The sequence below is a fragment of the Pomacea canaliculata genome, linkage group LG1, assembly GCF_003073045.1.
Source record: "Pomacea canaliculata isolate SZHN2017 linkage group LG1, ASM307304v1, whole genome shotgun sequence".
NCBI lineage: Eukaryota > Metazoa > Mollusca > Gastropoda > Architaenioglossa > Ampullariidae > Pomacea > Pomacea canaliculata.
In genome coordinates, this window is record NC_037590.1 from 8,014,970 (window position 1) to 8,032,922 (window position 17,953).

Here is a 17,953-nt window from a genome sequence, read left to right on the forward strand (position 1 = left end):
AGCCTGTCACTTGCTCTGTTACAAGCTGGCCATACCTGAGACAAAATGGCGATGTTTGTCAATGTTTGTGATTGTACCAAGAGAAAAAACATTGCCCGCTTTCGTATCGAAGTGAATCAGTATGGTAATTATGTTGATAAATTGATTTCTGACATCGCAGATCATTTGAAGGCAGACATAAATGAACTAGACGTAATTTACTGTGGTCAAAAACTTCAGGAAGAAGCTGCTCCAAAGCTTTCAACCTGTTCTACGGTGTATGTGTTCCGAAAACCAGTTGATGAGCTCGGGGCTTCAGGTACTGATGTTTCTGAAGCGTCTAAATGTGTTTCATCGTTGCAAACAGCACTGCTTAGCGCGAATTACAGGAAAACTGTAGACAATCTGGTAAATTCCCAACAGCTGCTTCAGCAGATGATGAGAAAGGTACCTGGACTTGCAAACGATCCTGTAACTCTGTCCATGCTTCAAGATCCTGAATTATTGACAATTTTAATAAGTCGGCAGAACATTCAAAAAGTCTTGAAGGAACATCCTACATTTGGTCAAGCAGCTGACTATATCGCGCGTTTAGTCAACGAAGAAACCAACGAGCAAGTAAGCAACAGAGCTGGAAGAAGTGCAACTTATTCACTAGATCGAATGTCTGACGATGAAGAAGAAGGTAATCAAGGAAGAAGCGCGAATGGTGGGCCTCAACAGCTCATACAACATCTCAGCTTGCAGCGGCATTGGCAACAGCAACAGCAACAGCATCAGCTCGACCCCCAGCATCAGGCAGTTCACCTTTGCAACCCAGCACCTCTAGAACAGCTATGGGCAATAATAATCCAAGTGTAATCTCATCCGACTTTTTTCAGCAGGCCATGATGCAAGTCCAAAATGCTGCTTTGGATGCGCAAGTGCAGCAACTTAGAGATATGGGTTTTCAGGATGAAAATCTTGCTCGACAGGTTCTAGCTGCAACAAATGGTGACATTCAGGCTGCGTTAGATTTAATTTTCGCCCAGTTTGGTGATGGCAGCAACTAATAGTGAGCAGTACATGTAAGATGTTGTTTTGCAAAAACTTAAAACAGGAGGAGTGGCAAATAGCTTGTTACTAAAAAAAAATGACTGTGATTTGAGTTTTTTTCACTTAATCCACCCCAAAATGAATACGTTTTTAATGCTTATGAATGTATTTGAAATTGTCCAGTCAAAAGTTTTAAGGAGGCAAAAAAAAAGGGGGTTTCTATTTCAAAAAGAGGGTTCGGACAGTGCACCCACGTTTTTGGAGATGGAATGAGAGAACAAATATTACTACAGATCTGTAGTAGTAGTAGTACTTTCTGTTTAGACATGTCATTGCACATCCACAATGTGCTGTTTGCTTATGTTCTTGATTTGGTATAGTATTGTTTACTTTTTCAAAAAAAGCATGTGATTTTTAATGTATTGTAAACTGGAGTTTTATCCTTGTGATGAGTATGATGTCATACAGCCATCATTTGATTTTTTTGTAGTTCAAAGTTTAGACATTTGTCAGCTGTTTTAAAGTTAAGTCATCTGTATGTTGTATCTCATGCTGTTCAAGAGTATTTCTGATGTCTAGGAAAATAATGAGCCTTATGTTGATTAGTTGATTTTTGGTAGCACTTATCATCTAAGGGCAGGTGCCATAAATTGAAAATATCCAAACTTTCAGTCTGCTCCTTCATTTGTGATCATACAAATCAGTACACATATAAACTTAACATACAGATGTCATAAATATATTTTTTAACAGCTTTTATTACATTCAAGAAAACAACATGGATTTAAGAAAATTGATGAAATCAGCAGCTGTTGGCTTGAATAATTAGTTAATTGCTTATGTATTAACATTTTCCAGACATTTTTTTAAATTTGACATAATTCGTTTGTGCAGACAGTAAAAAAAAAAAAAGGTTTCCATGCACATACACACATACCTTGCACACATTTAGTGAAATTGAAGGAATACAGGCCGAGAATTTTGAAATTTGTGATGCTAATTTTGAGCATTTAGAGTTACTGTGATGTTTATTAGTGATGATCATAAACTTTACTTTCAGTATATTGCAGAATAGCTATAAATAGAAATATAGATGAATTGCAACAACTACAGCAGTCCTCGACTTAGGACATTCCGTTCCTATGTTGCATGGTAAACGGAATTTCGCTGTAAGTCGGAACATTCATACACACTGTACGTAAATAACATCCTGTAAGCGCTTATCCCATCCTAACACAGTAATTATCAAAAAACACATATAAAATACGTCTAATAATAACACCAAACACGAAGTTCGCGTTACGACGTTTACGACACAAAACCACTTAAGTGAAAACAAGGCTTTATACAGTAAATGGGAGATGTGTCATAACCACGAAACATAACCCGAGGACTGCCTGTATTTGTATTGAGGGAAGGGGAGAAATAATAGTCTTTAAATGGATATGTTGTAACTCAGATTATTCTGTATAGACTACTGTGACATTGTATATCTCAATTGCTTTCTACATGCTTTTTTTTTTTTGAAATTGCTTGATTTTTGCTGATAAAGTCAACAAACTAATTAATACTTTAATTTCCTTATTTTTAAATGTATAAATCTATAGATGTGTCTGTGTGCATAAACATATGTGCATCCCATAAAGCATATTACATTTTTTTTTTAAATCTATCTTTGTTATAATTCCCTTAAGTATAAGTTTTAAAAATGCACTCTACAAAGGGATTAAAAACTGGGTCTTAATGATACGTTCTGCAGTATTTTCCATATAGCTTACTAAATTATCCATTTTTAATTCAGACTGATGCACTAGTTTTTATTTTAAAAACATACTTGAAAAAATTTGCAGCTGTGACAGTTCTTCCTTTTCAATTAAACTGATGTTAGCTTAGGTAGTATTCTATTCTGTAATTTTATTTAATAACTTTTTTTTTTAAAAAATGGTCATTGTAGGTGATTTTTTTTTCTTTAAGAGCCAGTGTTTTTTAATTGCATTCATTTATAAGCATTATCATCACCTGATAATTGCACAATAATCAACTGAGAAATGCATCTTGTCATAGAAATCGCTTTGCCCCAGGTTTCCAGTTTCTCATTACTGAATTGTTTATCAAGGTCATCTTTCCTGCCTGGAACATACACGACCACTTTCCTCTCTAAGCCAAGAACATCATTCCATTCTGCTAAGGTCACTTTGTCATCTTTCCTTAACACTGCTTTCTTCAAATCTGCCTCCCATATTGCAATGCCATAATCCCTATAATCCCTAACAACATGAACTGGAATTCCAGCATCGCGCAAGCCTACAGTCAGCCTGTTTGCGTGAGATTTCAGCTGTCCATTTTCATCTTCAACATGATCATCATGCAGGTGTCCATGTGTCAGCACAAAAACATCACAGAATTGCAGAGGCGGGGTGGAGGCTGTGGCCTTTTTACCAGCACCAGAGTGCACTGAACCGTGGTTCAGCTTCTGTTACCAGCAATGGACAAGGAATTAGATGCATGACAGTAGATGCAACACTAAGTATGAGTTAATGCAGATTCCTTTGTGCTATGACTACAATGTGTACAATGAGAGAGAAATCCCCAGGTTATCAGTTACATCTGTAATCATCTGTAAAATTGTCAGCTGGCCAAATAAGAACTTCAAAGCTAGTGTATGATACTACATGCCATTACAACATCTGTAAACCTAAGGATTTATGCTACTGAACAGAACAAAATGTGAAAGAGATGTTTGGATAACCTGCAGACTACTTGTGCAGAGAAATGTAACCATTTAAGTTTCCAAACAAGCTGAGCAGTTTAGTCTCACTGAAACATTTTTGCGTTGCACAGATACATTTTCTTTGTCTCTTTCACACATACCAGGTATGCCACAGCCAATTTGTAGGTGTTGTAGAAGTACTTCTGCTATTTGGAATCCACATTGCCAACATTCCAATGGCCATCTTTCAGCATGACCATCCCCTGCATGCATCAGCTGTATGATATTGGGTCCATCACAAGAATGGTGTATTCTGTTTGCATAATTCTTGATATTAATTTTCTCCAGGTCAACAACATTTATAAGCATCCTTTGCACCACAGGGACACATCGAAGAGGCACAAGCATCTGTTTTTCCTCCAGACCATATGGGATACAGTTGTGCATTGCTCCGGCCATCCACAAATGCACTTCTCTGTTTTTGGCCGTTAGCTCCATAACAAACTGGTTGTAGCTCTTGGCTAGACTGGACAACAACATAGGAACATAACGTTCATTATTAGCACTACTTACTAATAGCATTTTCAGCTATGATGTGATGCTATTCACATAATGTAAGGTAAAAATCATTTTCTAATTGATATCTAGAAGAAAAAACTTTCCATGACATAGAAAGTGCAATTTACCCTGAATAAATCAGAGCAACAGTTTAAACTCTAGTATATGAAACCACCTAGGTGCACATTGTTCCTTGGTTTTGAACCAGGCAAACTGGAATAGATGTTTTCAGATTACTGTGTTTATATTTGAAACTTCTATCCTGATTGTACTCACATTTAATGTAATCTTACATATTACTAATTTGTTTTTTGTTTATATCTAGTGAGAAATTCTTACAGTTCATTAAGATAAACACACATTACACAGAGGTTGATTGTAGCTTGTGGGGTAGTTGCTGTCATTCAGACGGTCTTGAAGATTTGTACACATACTTTTTTCTAATGGGCCATGCCAGTTTAATATTTTAGTGTCTGTCTTTAAGCACAGTTTAGTATCACAGGTTTTGTGCAGTGTTTATACTTACATTGCCACCTCAGAGCCATTATTTCTGAGAAAAAAGAAGCAACTGTTAACTGCATACTTTTTTTTTAAGTGTCTATGTAACTTCACTATGTTTATAAAACTAGTTATAAAATTTGTAAAAATATGTTAAAACTTAAATGTACAGTTAATAGTAGAATATACTTAAGACACAAAAATTGCACCCACCTATGTTTATTGATACCGTAAAGCTTCTGCATTCTAATTTATCCATATTTATTATGAATCCATCTTGCAATAGGAACAACCAGCCTTTTTTCAACCAGTGTGCTCTTCAAAGACGGTATAGAGTAATCAGAGTTATCTGATGCTATGAAACCAAATTTGTTTCCTCATTCTTCCTATCAACTATAAACAGAACTCCTAAAATAAGAAACCGCTTTCATTATCAGTTGACTTACGTAGGATCGGGATACACCTCATCCATTACAATATGCAGGGTTTCATTCTTTGCAAAATTCACTAGGTCATTGATGGACTTGGTCACTTCTTCTTCACCCTTCTGAAAGTTGTAGAAGTGGATATGCACTTTGCCAGTGGGTTGTGACCTGTTTTGATAAGCCTGCATAGTCCCCTCAAGCTGATGGTGAACAAGGTATGACGCAGCCAGGCCAAGAACCCAGCTACTGACAATATGGACGTCATGACCCTGATAAAGCCACTGCAAAGCCATCAGCACTAGAACAACAGTCTTTCCTGTTCCACATGGCCCTGAAAGGAACACTCTAGAAGGTGCTGTGACCAGCAGGTCAATTTGCTGTGGTGTCAGCACCAGCTTTCTCAGCCTGTTTCCAACCTCTGACACACCATCACCTCTGTTTCGAACCTCCATGAGCGGGGAACTGGAGCAGTGAACTCTGATTGTTGTAGCTGGACCACAAAACCTGTTATAGTCATAATAATTTAGCTGTTATGCAATATTGCTCATGCTGTAATAGTCTTTTTTTTTGGAACAGCTTAATTGACATGAATTTTTTTAAGATTCATTGTTGTGTGTTTTAGAAAAGCATTTATATGCGAGCATTTTGGTGGAAATTTAAATTTTTCTTTCAGTGAATATTGGTCAAGAATTTGAGAGAAGCACACACCTGTTAATCAGAGGTGGAGGGAGATATTCCTACATCATTTGCCAGTTTTCCATGCATGTATAGTTCTTAATTACTGCATCAACACTAAAACTAGAGAGTGATGTCTAAAAACAACTTTTACAAATGACAACAATATCTTTATTACCATTCGTTGTTTGTTTTTTTTGTTTTTTTAAATCACGTAGCAGCGAATTTGGATAGTGGTAATAAATTCTACTTCTAATGCGGTCAACATCGAGAATCTAAGTTTTTTTTCCTTAATAACTTCTTTTCGTGATTGATTGTGTTTGTCTCGGTTTGATTACTCACTTGCACCTACCTTGCCACAATGTCTTCATAGATGTCTCCAGTCATTGAGTAATCGTCCTCGTGTGTTGTAAGCCGCAGCCACCAATGGCTTAGCCCACTCATCACATCATCTGTGAATTCCCAAGGGCGGGTTCGATCAGACATTTGATTGGAGCAGAGACATAGCTGCACAGCATCATCTGTAGTTTCCGTTTCAAGGCATTGGCACAGCGTCTGCACAAGAGCCCACCGATTTGGTTAGAGATGGACGAAGAAAGAAAGAGGGGCCCACGACTCTTCAGTAAGCTTGAACGGATGTAAGAAAGGGAAGGGAAAAAAACCTGAAAAACTATAAGGCTTTAGTAAAAATAAACATCAGATTTGGGTTACTAACAAGGTAGTTCAATTTTTTAGCCTTTGGCTAAATCGTGCAAAAATAAAGCATCATTTTATTTTGTAATTTTCAAAATGTATGCTTACGAGACTCAGATACAGTATTTATAAATCCCAGCTGAAATAGAAGCTGCAAACATATTTTAGTTTCAATGAAAATAACCGACAACAGAAGTAAAATGCAGACACGTATCATAAAAAATGATTATGTTGATCGTCCATCCTATGCAAAGTCACAAACAAAATAATATCAACAACACAGTTTTTCTTGCTTTCTTTTTCTTTCTTTCTTTCGTCCACTAAAATAACATAGCTATCTTCACACGATTTACCGTTTTCAAATCTTCGTATTTTTCCAGTACTGCTCCAAGACTATTGCTGGTAATGTAGGGTAGAATTAAAGCTTTGTGGACAGGAGGAGGAGGAGACAGGTCGTGTAGCAGGTACCTGAGCACCTCGCTAGACTTGTTTAATTGCCACGCAGCCTTTCTGACTCTCTTTGCCACATCGTCCACCAAGTTCTGGTATGAGTTTTCTGCGGTTCCAGCATGCAAGCCAACAGACTTGATTTCTCCAATGACTACTCCGTACCTACGGTGGAGGACCAACACATCGAAATCTCCATCCCGGAACCTTTTCTCGATGTCTGAAAAGCGAGGAAACAGCGCTGTGGTCGCAGAATAACATGGACGATTGAGGTAGTCAGAGAAGCGCAGCTGAGAAATAACAAACATCACTTCTCCATGGTGCTCTGCGAGAGCTTGCAGGCAATGAAGAACATGCTGCTGGGCAAAGTCATCTCGCAATGTGGATTCTTGTACACAGGTCTCCTTGTTGGGTGCGCATGGCTGCGAGGTCCACAGGACGGACAGCTGGCCTGTTGAGTTTTGTTCACCCACCTGTGTCGGACTGGCGGGGGTGTGTCGGTACACCTGACACCCGTCTCCCCGTGACTCGACACACCCGGAGGCCATGCTGATGGCAGGCAGTGTCTGGATCATTGGAGAGATATCAGAAGTCTGGCGATCAACCAGAACGTGCTGCCCAGCAAAGGTGGTGTGGCGGTAACGCTCGTGGCTGAAGTACACTGGGGTAGAAAGTGAGCACGGTGGTGTAAGCTGGGGTACATGGACACAATCGTCTGGCGCCACGAAGTTCGGATAGACTGCAGTATTTCTTCGTCAAATGAGACCTGTTTGAAATTATGTATATAATTTAGTATATATAAGCCTGCCTCTATCTATCCATCGAATTCTGTCTGCCTAGCTACTTCTCTGTCACTCTCGAGTTTTTTTCGGCTCTTAATGTTTCTGGAAATAGATGTAAAGGTGGATGTATTTTCTTCCCCAAACACTTTACATACATGAATGTAGTCCGTACACAGATTACAGGACACCGCTTCACAGAGAAAGAAAAGTGCGGAATTCCCGTAATTTTACCAGATGAAAATAGAAAGAAAGTTCAGCAGCAGTACTTTAACGGTTTGGCTGGAGCTTTCGAGAACATGGGAGAACTTCTTAATTAGTGAAAGTAACAAAAATGAATTTCTGCTTACCTGTCCTGTGGCCTTTTTCCTTTCACACCTTTTACGGTTTTTGAACCGTAGTGACATTTTAGGTGTGATTACACTGTTACAGCTATCTTTTTGCTGGAAACATGACTGAAATATTTCATCAACAGAGGAAACTGAAAACGCCAAAATGCTCAAAAATCTTTTGAAATCGCAATGTAGATGAAGTAATGGTTCCCAAAAGGGGAAAACAGTTTTTAGCATATTAAGTGATGCTCACTTATCTGCTCATCTTGTTCATGCAAACATCCAAGCTTGGCTATTTTAAATTCTCACTCAAGCAGACGATGTCTTTCTCTCCTAGAAGTATTTCCCTGTCCTCCCTCTCGGAAGTGATGCGAAATTAGACCATCAGTGCCGGATATGAGTATACTTCATTGTAAACATAATGAGTAATGTTACTTATTGTCATGTGAGTCATGATGCACGTGTACACACGCACCGTGAGACCTTTATTATGATAAACATCCGACTGCAGCCTCCTTTCAAGGACATGACCGTTGGGGAGGGAAATATTTCTTACTTTCCTTGTTTAAAAATAAGATCCGCTTTTAGTACAACGAAATACAAGAACGAAAGAGCAGTGTACTACTCCACTGACCACACCAGTTCAGATTCCTATGACAACATTTTTAAATGCCACACAAATACTTTTTTATTTATGTACAGATCGTTTTCTTTTTCTTTCGCTTGTTTCTTTATACCTTCATTTCTTTTTGTCTTCAAGGATCTGAAGCTTTCAAAGCACCCGACGACAAAGAAAGCATCGTAGTGCTATAAAGCATCCACAAGATACTGTCGGTTTATATGACCTTAGTTTTGATATACTGTAAAGGGAGCTAGACACTGAATGTACAGTAGCGTGTGATAGGGCAAAAAATTAATTCGAATAAAGATTAGAGAAAAAAACGGGAGAGATTAAAAAAGGGGCGATTGGCAAGAGGCAGACATAATCAAATGTTCCATTATAATAGCGAGATATTATCCCGGGAAGTGTCTAAACATAATAACACGGCAAGACCCCACGTGACCAGGCCAAGTGGAGCGCAAGGTCATGTGGAGGCCTCTCCTTACATAGCAATATGCGCGTCACGTGATAAGATGCTCAAAAATGCATTTATGAAATTACTTCAGAATTTTACCAGATGAACAATTATTGTTGTCTTTTGCAACCCCAGGATGATGGGTCTCGTGGCTACTTTCTGTTTCAGTACACTTTTCCGCTACGGATGTTAACTCGGGATGTCAAGATGGCAAGAATCCTGTATCAGCAGATCGACCTCCGCATGTTCAGCCTTTTTTCGGTTGATCTTACCTAAAGGTTACATCCATTTCCCACTTTCTTTGATGCCATTCCCCGTTGCAGGATTCTACATCCATTTCGAAATATTTTGGAATACGTGGTCCTATTAATTACTTTGACAACTTTGATTTTCATGAGTATGCAGCCATTGAGCCATCTAGCTCGCACTCGCAATTCTATATGCAACGCAATTAATTTAAGTCATTTTGAACTGTTATCTGAAGAGTTCTTAAAGCTGTGCAAATTTCGTTTGAGCAACTTTGATTTGATAAACCGTTGACATGGTTAGTTTAAGGAGTTAAAAATTTTCTGACTTTGGAATAATGATCTTTCGACTAAACAGTTCAGTTCACTTCTCTCTCTCTCCTCGCAGAACATAGATGTCTATCCGCAGCTGGGATGGAGGAAGGGAGAGAGAGAAGGAGGGAGAAGGGACAAGTACTGTATTTGTACACAGCCCGCAGACAGTATGCATACGGACAGTAGAGCAAACAGAGAGGCAGGCAGCAAGATGTGGTCTTCTGTGAAAAAAAAAAACATCTTGGACGCTCCTTTCGCTCTTGTCTTTGTGTTATTCCGAGCGTCAGTACCCGGGCCGTCAGGTGTCACAGCCACCCGCACACCACAGCTCTGTCATTGTGCCATCGACTTCTGAGAACCAATCATCTTTCGACACCTCATCTTTTGAATCCCAGCATTGCAGGCAGCGGAGGCGCATCAAAGCTTCAGTTGACAGAACAGGACAAAGCCATTTATCTTCTAGAGCTTGCTCTTGCTTAGCAGTCTGGAAAAAAAATGCATTTTTCCTTAACTTTTCTTCTCTGCCTTTCGCTTGCTGTTTTGGTGACAGGAAAGAAGAAAAAAGAGGAAAGTCAGGAAGAAGACAGCGATGATTTTGTGGAGATGACACATAAGGTATCTATGGCGGCATTTCACACAACGAAAAATTCGAAGATTCCGATTATTTTGCTAATACTTGCCAGTTTAAAATTTGTAATTTGCATGAAGTGTTAATAATATTTCACTTTTAAGTCGTATGTAGCTTATGGAAGGAAGGGGTATATATATATAGCAGCTTGTTTGTGTGTCAGTGGATGGATGTTTATATAAGGTGCTAGGAGTGCTCGACATGTTTTCACAGGTAGGTGTTCCGAACGTGCAGGCATGGCAATGTATAGTAAACAAGCGTGTCGTGTGGTTCCCAGGTAACATGAAAGTTTGTCTCAACCATCGATCGGTGTATATTTAAGGCATCGAGATTCGTCATTAGCAGAAAACTTACAGAACTGGAATCGAACCCTCTGTGTGTGTGTGAGAGAGAGAGAGAGAAAGGTGCGTGTTAGTGTGTGTGTTCTATATGTGGGGTGGCTAAGTATACAGGAGGTGAAGGATCGTTTGACAGGTGAGCGTGTGTACATCCATGTGTTAGATAACGTGTGTACCAACATGCAGAAGGAGTGGACGAGGTGTGTGCAGATGACTTGCTAATTAATAAACGGCGAATCGTGTGCAGGCAAGATTCTACATCAAGATAGGTGACAAGGAGATGGGGGATTTCATTGTGGGCCTTTTTGGCAAGGTTGTGCCGAAGACAGTGAAAAATTTTATCAGCCTGGTCGAAGGTTATGAAGTAGGTGAACTTGTTCAAGTTTGATCTTTTGTTCTTAAATAATAAGTTTTTTTTAAATTCATTCTCTCTTTGCCTATACAATAAACTTGTTCTATTTGTCTTCTTTATATGAATAATTTATATAGATTTTTTTTACCTTCTTTCCTTTATTGCTTCCGTTCCTTGTCCTTTTTTTCCATTATTCTTTCTTTACTTTCTTTTTGTCAGTCACTTTTTCGTTTAGTTGCGTGTCTCTATCGCCTTGAATATATCCGTGCATGGATTTTTAATTTTAATTCGGCTATCAGAAAATAGAATCATTGCCAAAAACACCAGATAAACTATAAGTAAACGGTTGAAATATGATGTAAAATGTGTTGTTTTTATAACCGAATTGTACAGAATTATAAGTATAAATACTTGGTTGATATTAATATTTTATTTGTTTCTAATTGCGTTCTGAATTCTTTAGACCGAAACCGGAGAAGTGCTGACTTACCAAGGTAGCAAGTTCCACAGAATTCTGAAAGAATTCGCTATTCAAGCAGGAGACTTCGAGTTTGGCAATGGGACTGGAGGTAATAAAGCCACTGTCCATTGGTTAAATCTCTTAAGAGGAAAGACCAGACTTAAAGCATCTGACAGGGCTGACCATTGTGGTCTGATACAGACATCGTTGAAGCAGCAAGTTGTGGTGTCTGAAATTTTTGTGTTGCTTGCTTTTCTTCTTTTTTTTCTTTTCTTCCAGCGTGTCTTAATTAATTAATTATATGTAAGCAACCACGAATATCAGTTTAATTTTTTTATAAGCATTTAGCAACAAATAAATCTATGAAAGATAATCATTGATTCCATTTTAATTGTGTTTTGTCTCACAGGTCGAAGCATCTACGGAAAGAAGTTTCCAGATGAGAACTTTAAACTGAAGTTCTATGGTCCAGGCTGGGTGGCTATGGCTAATTCGGGTAGGGACACCAACGGCTCGCAGTTTTTCATCACACTCCGACACACCAAGTGGCTGGATGGAAAACATGTTGTCTTTGGAAAAGTCGTGCACGGAATGGTCAGTAACTATATTTAAAGTACAGAAGATTATTTTCATGCAAGGTCGATATATAATATAAATATGTATGCTTGAGAGTGTGTAAGTATATGTGTGTCTATTCATACATTCGTTGAGAACAGCATAAGAACATAAAAGAACAGCATAACCAGGTGGTGTGTTACATAAACTATGTTCTAGTTGTTTGGAATACATACTTTCATTATTCTCATCATGTCTGTTTGAAATTGACTTCAAGAGACAAATTATAGAAAACTAAAAGCAGCTTCTTTGTTTGTGTTCACAGAATGTCATCCGCTGGATAGAAATGACCAAGACAAAATCCGTGGATGGACAGCCAGTGGAGGATGTAGTCATTACGAAATGTGATATTCTCGGAGTTCTTGAACAGGACAAGTGGGTCAGAAAAATTGGAACAAAAGAAACTGAATAAGAACTTTGTAAAACCTCTGCCTTTTGCCCAAAATACATGATTGCCATAAAGCAGTCTTTAACGGAGTTATTTGTTCATTCTTCCTCTAATTTATGGTCCCTCCCTGCCTGCCTGTCTGTCTGTCTGTCTGTCATTATTATAATTCATTCCTTGAATATGAACAATTACAGGTATGACAACCAGATAATAATGATGATGATGATGACGACGACGACGACGATGATGATGATAATAAGTTGATTTATATGATGTTTTACCCCACCATCAAAAGAAAACACAAAAAATCAAAAAGTTAATTGTGAAGCCTGTTGAAAAGACAATGAATACCATCAACATAAATGATATACAGCCTTGCTGAACCTTCGTAGCCGACTTCAGTCACAGATATAGAAGTCAAAGGAGATATTTCTTTGAGGATGAAGACACATTTCAGAGTTTGCTTCAGGTATACAGATGCTATGAACACAAGGATTAGAACCACTTATACATGTTGAGAGAAACCTGCACACTGTAGATTTTACAAAGCCCTAATTTTATAAGCAGCAGGACGAGAAGTTTACTCTCACTTCTTTCCCACCAGCATCAGACTTTCCTGTGAAGTTCCATCATCAAGACCTGAAGGATGTGCTGCAGTTGCCTCAACCGGTACTCATGATACATGTACATTGTAACTGCATCAGTTGCTAGAGGATGATGTACTCAGCTGGCCTGCAACGCACACGCGAGCTTACACCAAACTCATAACAATAATAAAATATAAAATAGTAATGCTGCTAGATGCTAAAAGCAAGTTTCTGTATTAGTGAATAAACTGTCTTCATAAACTCATGTGGAAACAAGTTTTCTCGCTAACACACATAGCACAACACATGCAATCAATCACACAGGGACCTGCTGCTGCTAATTTATAAAGTGTAAATAAGAATATTTGGGATATTTCTGTGGGCTGCATCCTGAATCACTACATAGTCCAGGAGGAAGCTGGAGTACCTTTAAAGAACCATCCTGAGAAGCAGGTGGTAACTGCCAGTCTAAATCTTCAATTATCAAGACTAGAGATCACATAAAAGCAGATTCAAGCTCACCATCAGTGTCGTTGATTCACATCCGTTCTGGAATATTTTGTTTCTGACTGCACCCCCCCCCCTGATAAAAATTAAAAGCGACTAAAGACTAGATAGATAGAAGCTCCTGAGTAGTCCCAAACATATGCTCCTTATTTCAATAGCATACACAAGTCTCAGCAACAATCAGAATGTCAGTTTACCAAACTTCCTACACGTGCTAAGACTGGCAAATCAACAGATCCACCCTTGAGTCGTGAGCTTTGCTGACAGGAGCAGATCGAAGACCACGACACGCGCGGCCCTTTGATGCAGGCGCACTCGAGTACAGAAACAGGTGAACAGCTTCTAACCAATCGGCTTTGTACAAGTCATCTGCTCTATGCTGAGTTGAGAAATCTTGAGTACGTCTGCAAGAGTTCAAACTGAAAATAAAAGTACGCTAAACGCTTTTCTCTTCTTCTCGTGGGTTTTCATTAATTTTTTTAAACTGAAAAAATGTGAGAAACAGACTTTATGATGCTGATGGGCTCAACATGGCGGAGTTTTGTCGTATGTGCTTTGTCAAGTACTTTTCTGCTAGAAGCAAAGGTGGAGATTGACAAGGATCGGATCCAGTTGTTACCCATAAAGTGAGTTGATGTACAGTTCTTATTTACGATATTCATGTAGTCGAGCGTGAAAGAAATGTCCTAATTAAGATAACACATCATCAGCTAATTATTGCGAACTGTAGAAAACTTATCTAGTTTTAAGACTCTGGGAATGTATTTTATTGACATGGGCGTGTGTTGTTGGAACGCTTTGAGTGAGAATATTTAGAGATATTCCATACTCCCTTTCCTAACTGGTATCAGTGTACGGTTTTTTACCTGAGTCCGCCATGGGCTCCTAGCACCTGCGGGTCCATACAGCTCATGGCTTAGCAGTGAGTAAGACAGAGGTTAACGTACTGGCTGGCCTGTAAATAGATTACTGGCTCAACACATATTTCAGTCCAAACTCACCTAGAAGCCTTGCATTTTTGTGTCTATGACGACTTAAGCAACTTCCATCGCCAGTTCAGTAACGATCGGGTGTCCTGGAGCATCTCAGTTTTGGGCTTATTATTTGCAAATCTGTTTACAGGGCAGGTTGCTTAACCGTGATATAGTATAAGTAGCTGGTTCGGTGTAAATCTTCCGTTTCCTTGCCACCCCTCTCCCCAAGTAACTTGAAATATAGAAGTGAAAAGGATTTTACACGCACACGTTGAGCAAGTTCCCCGTGACTGTACATGAAAAAGCTCAAAAACTCTAGATCGATAATTTCTTATTTATGCTGACTTTTAGTTTTAGTTTTTTCCTATTGTTTTGTTTTATATTTTCGTTTATTTAAATTTTTATAGGCATGGTTTGACATCACGATCGGAGGGGTGTATGCTGGAAGGGTTGTCATTGGAGTGTTCGCCAGGACAGTGCCGAAGACTGCCAAGAACTTTCTTCACCTGGCTTCTGGCAAGCCTGTGAGAAATGTTACTTACTCAATTTTCTGTGGTCTTATCGTGTAGCAAACTTATATTCTCTCATATTATATCATGTATGGATATTTTCCCGGTCTTGTTGTGCAGCAAACTTACATTTTCACATGTTGTATCTTGCGTGATTGTCTTTCCTTTAGGTCTTAAAATGCAACAAACTAGGGACTTACTCGCATCTTCATATCTGCCTTGAAAAATTATCTGCCTTGAACTGTTTCATTGCTTCTTACACCACAAACCGACTAACACCGCGCACGACAGTCCGAATGTCGAAATCAAAGATCTTTGATTGTCAGAGGAGTGGAATTATAAGAGACATGTAATCTTTAATGATACCTACAGATACCTGATACTTTGAAACGAAGAATGCTACTTTCCACTGAAAACAGTTAATGTCGTTACAGTTGTATATATATATAAGATAAATCACGATATCTGTGTTGAGATAGGTCAGCAAATGACTCAGGGGAGATAATCAAGAACACTTGTGAACTTTCAAACATTTTTCCTAGTCTCTGCAAGTCTGAAAAGTCTTATCACAAATAACTGTTGTATTCTTTTTCTCTATACATTTCGCACCCTTTTAGACCTTAGACAGGGATACCCCTCCTCAATAGCAACAACTAAAAAAATATATAAATAATAAATATATAAAAAATAGTAAATAAAAAAATAGATGATTACTGTTCCTGGTACCCGCTTACGATTGATATACATGTATGGTTTACTATATTTCAGTTTGGCCGAGATAAGGATGTAACATATAAAGGAACAAAGTTCCACAGAATCAAACCCAACTTCCTGATTCAGGGAGGTGATATTGTGAACGGCGATGGCTCAGGGGGTGAGTCTTTTTGTCTCCAGCTGTGTCAGTATTATGCAACAGAACATCACATAATTAAAATGGTAATATTTATTCTCGAGTACAGGTCGGAGCATATATGGAAACAAATTTCCAGACGAAAACTTTGATCTTCACCACTACGGCGCAGGTTGGGTGGCCATGGCCAACTCTGGTAAGGACACCAATGCCTCCCAGTTCTACATCACACTCAAGAAGACCAACTGGCTGGACGGAAAGCATGTGGTCTTTGGCAAAGTCCTGCATGGCATGGTGAGCGGCGTTCTGTGTGTGAGAGAGAGATAGAGGGAGAGTGGAATGACAACAATCAGTGCATAGGAAACACTATCAAGCCCTGGCACCATGCAGTCAATCGCGCCCACCTGTATGAGTGTGTGTGTTCGTGCGTGCGAACGCACTTTTTATCATATTTTCATTCTATCTCAATCACTTATACACGTATGTGCATATACACATCTCTCTCTCCCTCTCTCTCTCTCACACACACATCCCTTTTATTTTATTTTATTTTTTTTAATTAATTTTATTTTATTTTATTGCGTTGATAATTTTACCACTAATGCTAGTCCTCTTTCCTTTATTTCAATCGATGTAGTTACATTCAATATTTTAGTTTTACCTTTAGCCTGAAAATCACAATCAGTTTGAAGCGAGCCAGATAGCTTATGTTACATAAAATGAGTTCATCCTGTGGCAGAAAACACTTCGCAAGATCGAGTTAACACAGACGGACGAAAAGGACAGACCCGTCCAGGCAGTTGTCATCGTCGACTGTGGAGTGGACAGCGTCGAGAGGCCATTCGCTGTCCAGAGAGCACCCGCAGAGGAAAATGATTGACTTCTGTGTCTTCACACCCTGTCTGTGAATATAAAAGTCTAATACATTTCTTAATTGTTTGTTGTTTTTTTAATAAAGCTGCCGCACCTGTCATACGCAGTACCTGAAACCACACTAGTTCATGTAATCTAGTTAATTAGTGTACTTCTATTTTTAACTAATCCGCGTGAATTATGTGTGAAACAAATCACACAATAAACTAAAAGTAGTGTGCTGCACATGGGAGTAATGTTATGTACACAAAGCTTTTAACTGGACCTTGGTCAATTCATAACAGAAATTATGCAAACTATATTGGTTTATGATACAGACGTCTTTTGTTACATGTGGTGGCTATCATCCGTTACAAACTTCGCATAAAACTGCATACAATAGCTCTAGTTGCACAAGAGCGAATATGCTTATGGCGAAGGACTTTACCTATTAGTAAATAGTCGCGGAAATTCATATAGAGCCTATATGTAGTTATTTATAGCAGATTTGTGTATTTATTTATATATGTTTATAATATTAAATTACTTTAAATGACAAATGTAAACACAAATGAACGTGAGAATTACATTTTAAATCAGATGTGTACTTGGTTATGAATAAAGGTAATGCCTAAATATCAACTTCTTTGCATTGCCTTTTCAGTAATTATTTTTTTACGGCTTTTGTCCTTTCCTACTTCTGTTTCTCGGTGCACCTCTCTCACACACACACACACACACAGAGACACACAAAGCGGCTTAGGCACCAGGGGAAAAAAGTACTTTTATGGGCAAGAATGTGATCGTCGTTCACTGTCAGCATGGAGTCCACCCCCCACCCCCCGAAAAAAATTTCCTACGTTACTATTACACACAAAAGTGGCATGCACCACAACATAGACGTGTCTCGCTGATGTTTCCTTGGCCAGAAGCATCACAGAAAAATTAGTTGATTAGTACTGCGAAAGTAGGTTTTAAAATTCTTTGTCGATTAGTTTAAGCTACGTGCATGTATGCATGCTCACATGAGTGCGTGCGTGTATGCAATTCGTTTTCTCTTAGAAGAAAATATTCGATCCCATTAAAGCCCGTCTAAAGCCTGATAACTATCAATATCGTACACCAC

General features: G+C 38.7%; 4 protein-coding genes across 5 annotated transcripts; 3 read left to right on the forward strand and 1 right to left on the reverse strand.

Moving 5' to 3' along the window:
• The first annotated feature begins 23 nt into the window (after window positions 1–23).
• LOC112577218 (ubiquitin-like protein 7) lies at window positions 24–2,578 on the forward strand. The gene is given in 2 exon segments (XM_025260236.1): window positions 24–828; window positions 831–2,578. Coding segments are annotated over 2 exon segments (984 nt in total). The 5' UTR covers window positions 24–45; the 3' UTR covers window positions 1,032–2,578.
• On the reverse strand, window positions 2,528–8,911 carry LOC112577155. Of its 2 annotated transcripts, XM_025260152.1 has the most exons (7): window positions 8,150–8,911; window positions 6,927–7,786; window positions 6,233–6,435; window positions 5,227–5,709; window positions 4,809–4,832; window positions 3,886–4,250; window positions 2,528–3,487 (listed from the first exon to the last, which is right to left on the reverse strand). In XM_025260152.1, exons 2-7 carry the CDS (start codon window positions 7,593–7,595, stop codon window positions 3,450–3,452), a joined length of 1,782 nt encoding a protein of 593 aa, XP_025115937.1. In that variant the 5' UTR covers window positions 7,596–7,786; window positions 8,150–8,911; the 3' UTR covers window positions 2,528–3,449. The 2 variants fall into 2 exon arrangements, with proteins under 2 accessions (XP_025115937.1, XP_025115929.1); XM_025260144.1 differs by having other exon boundaries at window positions 2,528–4,250.
• A 965-nt stretch (window positions 8,912–9,876) lies between these two features.
• LOC112577192 (peptidyl-prolyl cis-trans isomerase B-like) lies at window positions 9,877–12,622 on the forward strand. The gene is made up of 5 exons (XM_025260199.1): window positions 9,877–10,382; window positions 10,981–11,097; window positions 11,549–11,654; window positions 11,955–12,139; window positions 12,426–12,622. The coding sequence occupies exons 1-5, from the start codon at window positions 10,263–10,265 to the stop codon at window positions 12,570–12,572; spliced, it is 675 nt and encodes a 224-aa protein (XP_025115984.1). The 5' UTR covers window positions 9,877–10,262; the 3' UTR covers window positions 12,573–12,622.
• A 1,550-nt stretch (window positions 12,623–14,172) lies between these two features.
• LOC112553729 (peptidyl-prolyl cis-trans isomerase B-like) lies at window positions 14,173–17,550 on the forward strand. Its single transcript, XM_025221146.1, has 6 exons — window positions 14,173–14,188; window positions 14,243–14,268; window positions 15,024–15,140; window positions 15,894–15,999; window positions 16,085–16,269; window positions 16,715–17,550. Exons 1-6 carry the CDS (start codon window positions 14,173–14,175, stop codon window positions 16,853–16,855), a joined length of 591 nt encoding a protein of 196 aa, XP_025076931.1. The 3' UTR covers window positions 16,856–17,550.
• The last annotated feature ends 403 nt before the right edge of the window (window positions 17,551–17,953 follow it).

Excerpts from the sequence above, each read along its gene's own strand:
- LOC112577155 (XM_025260144.1), bottom strand. The coding sequence starts at position 7,595 with ATGATCCAGACACTGCCTGCCATCAGCATGGCCTCCGGGTGTGTCGAG. Across the intron at positions 4,833-5,226 it reads GAGGTGTATCCCGATCCTAC|AAATAATGGCTCTGAGGTGG; the intron begins GTAAGTCAACTG and ends CTTTTTTCTCAG. Across the intron at positions 4,251-4,808 it reads AATGGCTCTGAGGTGGCAAT|TCTAGCCAAGAGCTACAACC; the intron begins GTAAGTATAAAC and ends GTTGTTGTCCAG.
- LOC112577192 (XM_025260199.1), top strand. The coding sequence starts at position 10,263 with ATGCATTTTTCCTTAACTTTTCTTCTCTGCCTTTCGCTTGCTGTTTTG. Across the intron at positions 11,098-11,548 it reads GCCTGGTCGAAGGTTATGAA|ACCGAAACCGGAGAAGTGCT; the intron begins GTAGGTGAACTT and ends TGAATTCTTTAG. Across the intron at positions 12,140-12,425 it reads GAAAAGTCGTGCACGGAATG|AATGTCATCCGCTGGATAGA; the intron begins GTCAGTAACTAT and ends TTGTGTTCACAG.
- LOC112553729 (XM_025221146.1), top strand. Across the intron at positions 14,269-15,023 it reads ATCCAGTTGTTACCCATAAA|GCATGGTTTGACATCACGAT; the intron begins GTGAGTTGATGT and ends AAATTTTTATAG. Across the intron at positions 16,270-16,714 it reads GCAAAGTCCTGCATGGCATG|AAAACACTTCGCAAGATCGA; the intron begins GTGAGCGGCGTT and ends ATCCTGTGGCAG.